Source organism: Schistocerca cancellata, chromosome 3 (genome assembly GCF_023864275.1).
Source record: "Schistocerca cancellata isolate TAMUIC-IGC-003103 chromosome 3, iqSchCanc2.1, whole genome shotgun sequence".
Lineage (NCBI taxonomy): Eukaryota > Metazoa > Arthropoda > Insecta > Orthoptera > Acrididae > Schistocerca > Schistocerca cancellata.
In genome coordinates this window covers 20,365,848-20,378,588 of record NC_064628.1, presented here as the reverse complement: position 1 = coordinate 20,378,588, position 12,741 = coordinate 20,365,848, and the positions used below count along the sequence as shown (strand labels likewise).

General features: G+C 42.0%; 1 protein-coding gene across 4 annotated transcripts in view; it reads left to right on the top strand.

Moving 5' to 3' along the window:
* The window catches only part of LOC126176810 (WASH complex subunit 5), a 186,937-nt gene that overhangs the window by 71,879 nt on the left and 102,317 nt on the right, over positions 1-12,741 (top strand). For all 4 annotated transcript variants that reach the window (XM_049923993.1, XM_049923991.1, XM_049923990.1 and 1 more), the window contains 3 exons: positions 7,697-7,833; positions 7,960-8,077; positions 8,161-8,280. In XM_049923993.1, coding sequence (XP_049779950.1) covers positions 7,697-7,833; positions 7,960-8,077; positions 8,161-8,280 — 375 coding nt within the window. The remainder of the gene's footprint in view (positions 1-7,696; positions 7,834-7,959; positions 8,078-8,160; positions 8,281-12,741) is intronic.

Genomic DNA, 12,741 nt, shown 5'->3' with positions numbered 1-12,741 from the left:
TTCAACCACTGCATTTTCATATATTATCTAACAAAGTAAATACAAATTCCGTATTGTTCATCTTCGAATGTAACAGCATTTCAATGTACTACGAAAATCCGACTGGCAAGACTGTTTGGGATGTTTGTCAATATGGCCAACTCTACGTTCTGAATTTTTGCCTACCTGTGAAAGAGATGTTTGCTAATAGGAACTTTTATGAATTGTGAATCACATGCAGTATTCTCTTCACCATAAGAATAATACGAATATAAACATTTTGCCATGTATTGTTTCGTGTTTGCTGCTATCTCATTTAAATCCTGTCTGCCTAATAAACTACGAAACTAGAGTGAGACAACAGCAAACACGGAAGAATATACATATCGTGTCATGTTTATATTCATATTATTCTTGTGCCTAATACTGATACAGTGAGAAATGAAGCAAGGCAATTGAATAGATTTTTAAATCTAAGATGATTCTGTGCAGAATGTAATGTACTAAAGAGGCGTCTGCAAAGATTTTCAAACGGAAAAAAATTTTCACTATTTTTTTATAACTCTCGTTCAGAACATCTTCTATCATACACAGTCTATTATTTGGTTCTTGTTGATCATTATCAAACAAAGCAGCAGTGTAAGTAACAACAAATAGTCGGTTCAGTCCCACGTCCGGCCATCCTGATTTAGGTTTTCCGTGATTTCCCTAAATCGCTCCAGGCTAATGCCAGGATGGTTCCTCTGAAAGGGCACGGCCGACTTCATTCCCTAATCCGATGAGACCGATGACCTCGCTGTTTGGTCTCTTCCCCCCAAAACCAACCAACAACAAATAGCAGTCTCTTGACATTGTTTCGCTAATGAGACAATTCCTCTCTCTCTCTCTCTCTCTCTCTCCTTTTTTTTTTTTTTTTTTTTTTTTTTTTAAATTATAAGCGGCGGTAGCGCGTACAAAAGCAAAAAGCAAGCCATGCTGGAAGCGGCGACAGGCCATAAACCTCATTATCAGAATGCGACAAACAATGCATGACACAGTACAGTAATGCATTTTCAGCTTAGAGTGACGTAAACACCTATAACACAGACAGCGACACTTATCAGATCAAAGAAAAATAAGCAATCAATTCAAACCAGACAAAGCATGTGAAAAAGGAAGGGTACCCGTATAAATACGGACAGAGCGCCTGACGCATAGCAATGGCTACCTGGTAAAGCTTAACTGCTAAGCTTATGACACGAACCAAACTACTGTAGCTGTATCGTCATTCATTCGACCTAAATTGTCTCTCATATTACAATGGACCAACTTTGTTTCAATTTGGAGGTGCGGCCTAAAACTTCTCTCTCCCCTTGAATTTCGAGTCTCAAAAGTTCAGGTGCGGCTTAGATTCGGGAAAATTTTGTTTCCTTGATTTCGAGTCTCATTTTTCCGGTGCGGCTTAGATTCGAGTAAATACAGTAAAAAGAATGAGGCTAACAATTTGAAGACCCTCCCAGCTGCACCACAGTTCCTCTTGGTTTCTTGTACTGAAGATTGTCTGTCCTTTGCCTATGGCAGATCTGTTTCTTATTCTGAAGGTGTTGATGCAGTTCCTGACCATCAGAAATCCAGCTGTCGTTCATGCAATGGCACATTGTTTTTGGAGACTACTTCTGATTCTCAAGCACAACAACTGCTTGCAGCTTCGCTCCTCAACAGCTATCTTGTGTGTGTTGAGGCCCATCGAAAACTGAATTCTTTATGTGTTGTTATTTACACTAGGCTGCTCGATGGTAGGCAGAAATCCAAACGTACTTCTCGGATCAGGGTGTCACTGCACTCCATCACATGAGGAAAAAGGTGAGGAAAAAGGTAGATGCAGCATTAGTGATCACACACACTCTTTTTCTCATGGTTGATAGATCAGTGTTTCCATCAAGATTCAAAGGAGGTTATGAAGTTTATCACAATCCAACTGCGCATTCTGAACCCTATATGCTGCTACCAGTGTCGTTGTTATGATGGCACTCGAATGTCCTGTCAACATCTGGCCAAATGTGTAACATGAGGTAGGGATGTTCGTGAGGGCGATTGTCCACCTCCTTCTCCCTCCTGTATCAATTGCAATGGTGACCATTCAGCCTCCTCCTGAGATTGTCCCTTGTATTTCAATGAGCAGGCCACCCAGAAGATCCGGGTGAAGGAAAAAGTGCCTTACCTCGTCGCTCGCAAGTTGTTGGCTGGTTGGAAAGCCTGTGTTTTACCAACTGGCATTTCCAGTACTGTTCTTGCTGCATCTTGCTCAACAAAGGACATGGATATGTAGACATGTTACCTCAAATTCAGCAACATGGTTGTAAAATCGCCCAGTGTCACGGTAGCATCACTGTCTCCCCCTCCTCCAGCTTCGCAATGAGCCACCAAACTTTCACCTCATGGGGTGAATTCATCTGCTATACAACTGGCAGGCCAGGAAGGACAGAAGGAATACTCCCGTGAAGATTTTTTACGTCCCTCCTGCCAACGAACATCTGATTCATCCTCTGCCACATGTAAGGGCTCCAAGAAATCAGAGGCAAATGGTCTTCTCCTTTGCTGACTCGGAGATTCTCTTCAATGGAGTCGCCTTGTGATACTGTCACCTGGTCAACCTCTATATTGCTGGTGCGCACCGCCAACCGTTTTTCTGCCCTGGGCTATGCAGACTGACAGAGGGAGAAAGCCGACACCTCTGTAGGTCTCGTGGGGCAGGGTCCTCCAGCCTCTGCACCCTGTAGCGGTGAGCCTTCGAAGGCTGGCACTTGGCAGCCACCGAGGTGACACCCCTTCATTTTTTTCCCTCCTCCCTTTTTTTCATCATGACTCTTCTCCAATGGAATGTTCGTGGCCTTAGATCCAACAAAGGGGAATTATGGCTGCCCTTGGAATCACAGTGTCCACTTGTCCTCTGAAAACAAAATTGCATCCTCATGCCCGCTTACATATCTTTCTGGTCCACTTTGACCTTCCCCCCAAGGATGGAGTCATGGGGGAGTCATGCTGCTCATCCCGGATGCCCTCTGTCATTCGGTGTCACCAGGGCAGATTTCCCCCAGCTTATTGGGCAACTCCCTCACCCCTTTCTGCTGCTCAGTAACTTTAAAGTGCACCATCCCCTATTGGGTTCTCCCTGAACCTGTCGGAGAGTTACACTCTTGGCTGACCTTCTGAATTAACTTAACCTCATTTGTCTTAACAGAGGAGCACCCATGTTCCTTTCAGACTCCATGCACACCTATTACCATTTGGACCTCTCCTTCTGCAATGCCCAGCTTGCCCGTCATCTTGAGTGGTCTGTTCTCTCTGACACATACTTGAATGACAATTTTCCATGTTCTATCCATTTGATGACGCTTACCCCACCTAATGTGCACACCAAAATGGCAGCTTTTTAAGGCTGATGGGAGGTTTTACTCCTCCCTGATGACGTTTGATGAACAACATTTCCCCAGTTGTAATGACCCGGTAGAATACCTTACAAACATTATCCTTATCACGGCAGAATGTTCCATTCCTCGCACTTCAACTTAAATGCGCCGTCCCAGTCCCTTGGTGGACTGAGGTGTGCCGCGATGCAATTCATGCACAAACACATGCTCTCCACATTTTTATCCATCATCCTATGATGGCAAACTTCATTCATTATAAACTATTGAGCACACAGTGTCTTCGCATTCTCTGTGATAACAGTTCCATTCCCTCTTCCATTGTGAGGGCTAATCTCAGACAGCTCTCTGGGTCCAAGGTCCATTCCTCAATTTCCAGCCTGAATGTAGCAGATGATGTCATAGTGAACCATATTGCTATCTCCAACACCTCGGGGTGCTATTTTGTGGAGATTTTGTCCTCCACCCACTATCACCCTGCCTTCCTTCATAGGAAACAAGTAGAGGAGGCTCGAGCGATACCCTTCTCTTCTCAGAATGGTGAGTGCTACAATGTCGCCTGTACTATGAGGGAACTAGATCATGTTCTCACTTCATACCGATTCTTTGTCCCAGGGCTGGACGATGTTCACATTCAGATGTTGCAGAACATCTCTCTAGTGGGCAACCACTTTCGTCTTCATACATACAATCACATCTGTGCATAGGGCATGTTTCCTAGCCACTCTCATACCCGTCCCCAAGCCCGGTAAGGATGAGCACCTTCCTTCTAACAACCACCCTATTTCTCTCACTAGCTGTGTTTGCAGGGTGATGGAATGTACGATTCATGCCCGGCTGGTATGGTGGATCGAGTCTTGCAATTTCGAGCCTGCTGTTCTGTAGTTGACTGTCTTGTCACTTTGTCAACCCATGTCATGAATGATTTTTGCAAAAATACTGGACTTTATCCATGTTTTTTGGTTTGGAGAAAGCCTATGACACCTGACAGCAGACAGGTATCCTCTGTACTCACTACGCTTGGGGCTTCCGAGGCTGCAAGCCCCATTTCCTTCAGAAATTTACAAAAGACCAAGTTTTCAAGGTATGTGCAGGTTCTACCTTGTCAGACACCTTTATCCATCCTGAGTGTCATCATCTTTGCTATCGCCAGTAACCCTATTATGGCCTGTCTCCCACCGGGCATTTCCGGCTCCCTTTTTGTTGATGATTTTGCCATCTATTGCAGTTCTCTACAGATTTGTCTCCTTGAGCAGCATCTTCAGCATTGTCTCAATCTTCTTTACTCGTGAAGCATTGACAGTGGCTTTCGCCTTTCCACTGACAAAACCGTTTGTATGAATTTCTGGTGGCGCAATTGGTTTCTTCCACTGTCTTTACATCTTGTGCACGTTACTCTTCCGTTCATTGAAACTATGCAATTCCTGTGGCTCATGCTCGATGGAAAACTTCTTGGTCCTTCCACGTCTTACCGGGCATCCCTTTGTATGTGATCCCTCAGTGTCCTACGTGACCTCAATGGTACTTCCTGGGGAGTGGATCGGACCACCCTCCTTTGATTGTACCAGTCGCTTGTCCATTCAAAACTAGACTATGGGTGTTTTGTTTATGCACCTTCTCAGTATAATCCACCATTGTGGCATCTATTTGGCCACTGGTGCCTTTTATACCAAACTACTGCTGTCATACCGCCGTGAGTTTCTCCTCAGCAGATACACATGCCATTTGTCTGCCATGCCTGGCCACCCACCCTATGCCTCCTTTTTCGATGACTCCTTTCATCGCCAGTATGGGGCACGTCCCTCTTCTCTGTTACCTCCTGGAGTTCTCTTTTGGCCGTTGCTCTGGCATCTTCACTTCACACTACCTGCCACTTTCCCAATGGGTGAGAACCCTTTACCACCTTGACTTCGTGTGGTGGCCCGTGTTAACCTTGGATTTAATTCGCTTCCTAAAGACACTACTCCAGACTTGCTCTGTTGCCATTAAGTTTCTCGACCTTCGCATCGAACTTCACGATAGTATCTTTGTACCTTCAACATTGGCACCGACGATTTTTGGTATTTGCTTCCGGAACACTGCTCAGTATTTACAGTGGAGCTCTTCACCCTGTATCAGACCATGTAGTACATTCGGCGACACAGGCTCTCCAATTGTGTCATCTGCTCCGACTCTCAGTGCCCTTCAGAACCTCTGTGTGCTGTACACCATTCATCCCTTAGTGCAATGGGTCCAGGAAAGCTTTCACTTGCTCATTCATGATGGAGCCACTGTGATGTTTATGAGGGTCCCTAATCACGTCGTTATGATGGCAAACGAGGCTGCTGGCACTGCTGCCAAGGCTGCAGTCCTCGTACTTTGACCCACTAGTTCTTCCATTCCCTCCAGTGATCTCTGTGTTACTCTCAGCATGTGGTGTCCCTTTGGCATCACCACTTCACCTTTCCTTCATGGGAACAAACTCTGGGGAATTAAACCTCCCCCAGTGGCTTTTTAACCATCGCCATTTGTTAAGTGCTGATCCCCCAACACTTTGTTCTCATTGTTCTCGGCCTGTGATGATTCATTATTTTAGTGAACAATGCACAGGCTGTCAACCGCGTTTTACTTTGTACCCTTCGTAGCAATATGGTGAAGGGTTTGTAGTGTAGTCACTTGTAACTCCTTTTTCGTCTTTGTGTTCTACCTTTCTGATATGGGCACATGTGGCCCTAGTTGTTTTTGTGCCCTAAAACAAAACAAAACAAAACAAAGCCTCTAAGTAGTCCTAGTTGAATAGAACTTAAGCTTAAGCCTGACGTATGTAACAACCAAAATATATCTGTTCTGTAAAAAAATTCCACTGCAGGCTCTCTCAAATGAATACAAGTGTTGACTGCACAGGAATTTACTGTACATCTCTTCTCACACAAAATTTTCTAGGTGTTGGAAACTGTACATAACTTATAAAATCACTGCCTTCTGAACTATGCACCCAACTAGCTGTCCAGTTAAAACTGTACCTGTCTACAACTTGCGCTGTCCTGTCTCTTCAAAGTTAACAGGGATCTCAACTGCCTACTGCTCACTCATGTGCGACTTTAAATACTCCAAGGGCACCTGCTTCTATTTTCTGTTACTTTTAACTGCCAAATTAAGCTACATTTTACATTATAATTTCTACACATTAGGAAAAACACACTGTGAGGAAAAAATTAAAGTTTTAACCATGTAAGAAACAAGATTGTTAGTTGAGAACTCCATGTATTTTGGAAATTACAGACTCTTTGAAAGTAAAATAGACAGAAGAATCCTTGAAAGACACACATCTTTTTTTGTTGCCATTCACAGTTTCACAGAACATTCTTAGTTCCAAAATTGATATAAAGACTGTAAAGAAAATATTAGTGTCAGTTTCCTTGAAGTGTGAAAATAAATGTACACTGTAATTAATGCACATTTGTCATCCACCAAGAAACTAAACCAAATCCAGAAAATATAAATAACTCATGGAAAATGGTAGAAAATATAGTCTTCAAAAGACAGTGGTAAGGGGCCCACATGTGCTGCTCAGGCAGTCAAACTCGAAGATGCTTATGGTACCGACTTCCTCCAACATCTCTACTTTCATATCAGTTTTCCCCTGCAATGACTGGTAGCAACTGAGTTACAAAGCTCTGCCAGCAGCTGCATGAATTAAGTGCAGTGGTGCCACATAAATCCTGTCTACTATAGACACCTGTTTTGTAGTTGTTGCTTCTTACGATGCTACCTGGACAGCAGCTGTGGCATAAATGTTGCTTTGAAAGGGAAGTTGAGCCACTAGTTTCGCTGTTCCCTAGTGAAGTTTGACTGAATGAGCCAAATCTGGCAGCCAGTATAATGAGTATTGCCATAGTCTGTCTATTATTTAGGACTGATGTGGCAATTAATCTTCAGTAGCAATCAGGAGTTTATTTCCTAGACACACACACACACACACACACACACACACACACACACACACACTGTTTGGTTTTCTCATTACTCTCTCTCTCTCTCTCTCTCTCTCTGTCTGCCTGTCTGTCTTCTGGAGCATATAACACCCTCCTTATTTTTTCATCTTTTGAAAACATTCAAATAAAATGTCAGTTATTTAATTTGTGTGTATGGGTGAATTTGATGGAGGTGTTGTAAGGATAACGCACAGCATTCAACAAAAGATTAGAGATGAGATAGGGACTTGAAATGCTTTTGCATGTGGACGTATGATGTATTTTATTGGGTACTGTGAAAAAAGTGCTGTTTATTTCTCTGCATTCAACTAACAATGTACACTAATTACTTTTCAGCATGGGATGGAAATAAACGGTGTAAACAGATACGTGATCAAGTAATAAATGATGCAAAATACACTCCTCTTCAGGTGTTTGAACTGCTTTTAAACACAGCAGAGTTTGAACTAAAAATAAAGGATCTTTTTAAGCATGTATGTAGAGTTCTACTTAATTTGTTATACTATCTAAATGAAAAGTTTGTTTCATCATGTTATTGCTATACTTCTGTTGTAACTTGATGAACATTAATATGCTATTAAAAGTCATCTCTTTTTCAGTTACTGTTAGAAAAACACAATAAGTGGGATAGCTACAAAATGGAAGGAAGAGAAAGGATGCAAGAGTTATCAGAAGTATTTTCTGGAACTAAACCACTCACTAGAGTGGAGAAAAATGGTATTTTGAATTTAAAGCTCTTGACACTATGCATTCCAAATAAGTCTCGAGAAATTGAATTTTGGTAATTTATTTTTCAACAGATAATTTGAAGATGTGGTTCTCTGCAATGGCCAAACAAATTGATTCCTTGAAACATGACGATGCTGCAGCCTCTGGAAGAAAAATCGCTCGTCTCATACAAGCACTTGATGAAGTTCAAGGTAACAGATAAATGTAGATGTATTCAGGATAGAAGAAAAAATTATCAGCTGTATCTCAGTTTTTTAAGTACAGATTGCTCTTAGAAAAAGTGTTTCCAAATGTTTAACAACAATATGAAGAGGACAGGCTGCTACTCATCACATGCAGCAATTTGCTTTCCTAGGTTATGAGGGTAATGGTGACACATGGGATGGAAAAAGGGGAGGGATAGCAGTTTAGGGGTGGAGGAAGATGCTGTGTTGCCTGTAGTACATGGAGCACAGGAACTAGTGAATGTTTAAGGCTTGGGGGGGGGGGGGGGGGGACTATGACAGGAACAAAGGATATGCTGTGTGGAGAAGTACCACCAGTGCAATTCAGAAAACCTGGGGTTGCTTGGAGGAAACCAGATGACACAGGTTGTGAAGCAGTCATAAAAATGAAGCACATTGTGCTGGGCAACATGTTTAGCAACTGGGTGGTCCAAATGTCTCTTAGCCACTGTTTGAAGGTGGCTACTAATGCAAACAGAAAATTTGTTAATTGTCATGACATATATGGTGGCACAGTGATTGCAGCTTAGTTTGTTGCTCCCACAGGTAGCCTTGTCTTTGATGGGGTAGGAGATTTCTGTGATGGACTGGAGTAGATGGTAATGGGAATAGGAGTAAGTATAGGACAGGTTTTGCATCTGTAAGTGAGTCAGCATGAGTTGATCCCTGACAGATTCAGTGGGCTGGTTGCAACAGCTTCAAGACCCCACCTCTACTAATAACCCAATGCAATTTTGTGAACATCTCTATGGCAGTGCCTCATTATTTGCACAACTATGTAGGTGGCTACAGTTTTCACGTGCAGCTGTTAACTTTTTGAAGCTGAAAGCTGGCAACAGTGCTGAGAGCTTTCAAGGATCTTCTTGCACCATGTTGACTACAGTTCTATTGCAGAGGTATGAGCCATGAGGAAAAGGCGTGGGGCGAGGGGTGGAGTTGGGGTATACAAGGATATTGCATAGGGTCAGTGGGTGGTGTAATACCAGTGTGGAAATGGTGGGGAGGATATTCCTCATTTCCGGGCATGATGAGAGTTGGTCGAAACCCTGGTGGAGGAAGTGATTCAGTTGCTCCAGTACCACCCACGATTCTTGTCATGTCAGATGCAGTTGCAGTTGAACCCCACCCCCAGAGCTAGTTACACTGTGTGTGTGTGTGTGTGTGTGTGTGTGTGTGTGTGTGTGTGATTGTTTTATTTTGGAAGACGAACATTGTCTGAAAGTGTAATGATTTTTGCGAGCTTTTTCATTGTTCCAGTCTATGACACCACACCACCTCTATGTGGTGAGAAACAAGCTATCCTTTCCACACTGTTGTTATTCCATCCTGAACTTTGTCTAGTTTGAGTTTTTGTAGTATTTAAGTAGTGTTTGTAAATTTATTGATACACTCTGCTCAAAAATGTCTTGCTATACCTCCATATCTGTAAATGGATGTGGACCTATATCCAAGGAGAACAGGGAATGAAAAGATAAACCTTATGAAAAGAAAAGAAAAACTTTACTGTAAAATAAAAACAGAACAATAACCAAATTAAACACACTTTCTTTGAAACTGCACATTTTGCTATCAGAACATTCAGTTCTGTGTTGTTCCACCTTATGCATTGTAATGTGCTAGGATCCTCCTTTGCATTCTGCCCACAATGTAGTTGAGATGTTGCTGGTCAAGCCTGTTATACTCTTCAACAGCAGTTTCCTGAAACCATTTGATGTGTGATGAGGATTCCTGCAATAAAACACAGCAAATTTCAACTAGTCCCTGCCATGCTCAGTTAGGTTTATGTCAGCAGATATTGCAGACTTTTCCATTTGGTTGATTTTCCTGCTTCTGGGATGAATGTGTAATGAGATGGGTTGGATACACAGTAAGACATGAGGTGACTGAAGAAACTTTGTGCTGTGATGTAGCAGTTGTGATCAGAAATGAAAGAAAAATGGAAAACATTTTTTTATTATATAATTATCTGACATAAATATAGCAGCGTGTCTTATTTTCCAAAATGGATTGGAGGTCTAATTTTGTACAGTGTAGATAACATATGTATAATATTTTGTGGCTTAGCTATGTAGTGTGTGTCATAGCCTTAGGATATATAAAATTATTAGTGTGATTTATTGTCAAATTATTGTTTATACAGTATATTTCAAAAATACTTTGACGATCTTGTGGGATAGGTTCTTTACACCAAAACATGAAAAAAAAGTCTAGTAAACATGGAGTCAAATATGCGTACCTTAAGAGCCATGAGGATTTGTCCATCTTCGGCACTGGGAAACACATCTCTTGTACTGTAAGTTCTTTGCTTTCCATATTTTGGTACGAGGCAGTGTGTATCAAAATGAGAAAAAAAAATCAATAATCATGATATCTAAAATGCGTGTCATAAGAGCTAGGCACACTTTTTCATCTTAGCTACTGTGAAACACATCTTACTGGACTTTTTTCCTTATTTTGTTTTAAGGCACCTGTCCCCCAAAGTTCGTAAAAGCATTATGAAACACCCTTTGTAGTAATTGCTTAAAGTTGAATTCATATGATCCTCCACAAGTTGCTATCATGTACCAAATCATTTCAACAAGAATTTTAAAAAAACCACTGAGTTAAAGAATTCAAACATGTATGGATAGAAGAAAGACATACTAATAGAGATGTGTATAACGCATCACTTTCTTCAATTTGTCTTTTGAAATTTGGAAATTAAGAAGAGCTAAATATCGTTGTTGGTATCCAGAGTGGTTATGTAAAGCTGGTATTTCAGACTGGGTTCTTTACTTACCACAGGATAATGGGGTACTGAATGCATGTTAATGCACTCATGCTGTTATAACTATCAACAAGTTATTTGGATACAGTATTCAGGATAGCTTTCTTGAGAGATGCAATATTTAGTGTATTTAATTGGATAAATAAAAAATCTACTCATGGCAGAACACACACATAAAAGACTGTTGTGATTGGCAAACTTTTGGAGCCAGTAGCTCCTTCTTAAGGCAAAAGGGATGAAGGGGAAGGAAGAAGGGTGAAGGAAAAGGACTGGAGAGGTCTAGGAAAAGGGGTAGATTTTGGGAAAGTCAACGAGAACTGTGGATCAGGGGAGACTCTTATGGTGCAGGATGAGAAGAAAAGACTGATTGTTGGGGACTGCATCAGACAAAATTGAAAACCTGAGATCTTAAAGGTGGAAGACAGAGTAATATGCAAGACAGAGATTACTACTAAAACATCGTGCTTGAGTTAATAAGAGTGAGAAGCTCAAGAGCAATGTACGTAACAGAGGTGGGAGGGGGCGGTGAAAGTTAGACGGGAAAGACAATGAAGAATGTAGCAAACTAAAACGAAGTGAATCAAAGAGTAGTTACAGTGAAGAAAAGCTGAGACGGAAGAAATTAACATAAGTTAAGGCCAGTTGGGTGGCGAGAACAAAGGACATGTTGTAGTGCTAGTTCCCACCTGCGGAGTTCTGAGAAACTGGTGTCAGGGGAAGAATCCTGATGGTTTATGTGGTGAAACAGGCGCTGAGGTCACGAATGTCATGTTGTAGAGCATGCTCTGCAACAGGATATTGTGAGTTGCCAGTATATACCCTCTGCCTTTGCCCATTCATCCTCATAGATAATTTTATGGTAGTCATGCCGATCTAGAAAGCCGAATGCTGCTTACATAATAGCTGGTACATGACATGTCGTTTTGCAGGTGGCTCTCCCTTTGATAGTGTATGTTATGCCAGTTAACAGGGCTATTATAGGTGGTGGTAGGAGGGTGCATAGGGCAAGTCTTGCAGCGAGGACATCACAAAGGTAGGGGCCATAGGGTACGGAGACGGGTGCAGAAGGAGCATAGGGTCTGACAAGAATATTGCGGAGATTTGGAGGGCAACAAAAAGCTATTCTAGGTGTGGTGGGCAAAATTTCAGGCTGGATGGACCTCATTTCAGGGCATGATTTTAGGAAGTGATGGCCCTGTTGAAGTAACTAATTAACACATTCCAGACCAGGATAGTGAGTCACCAATGGTGTGCTCTGAATCTTTTTTGTGAAGGGATCAGCAGTACCAGAGTTGGATGTGATGGCTTGGGAAATCTGCTTTTTAACTAGGCTGGTGAGGTAGTTACATGCAGTGAAAGCTGAGGTGAGAATGGTGGAGTATTGCTGTAAAGAGTCTGCAGCCGAACAAATGTGTTTGCCTCGGATGCCAAGGCTGTGTGGGAAGCAGCATTGCACATGGAAAGTGAGTCAACATTTTGACAGTTGCCATCCTTTCTATGTCAAACATTCAGTTCAACCCATTTAACTGGAACCATTTGTCTAAGGTATCCAGTGTGCTTACAATGGAGCTCGAAATTTTTTTATGCATCAGCCTCTTCAGTGAAAATTGAAGTATTGTCTGCAAACAGAACTGATGCAGAATTTATATTATTGGGTAAGT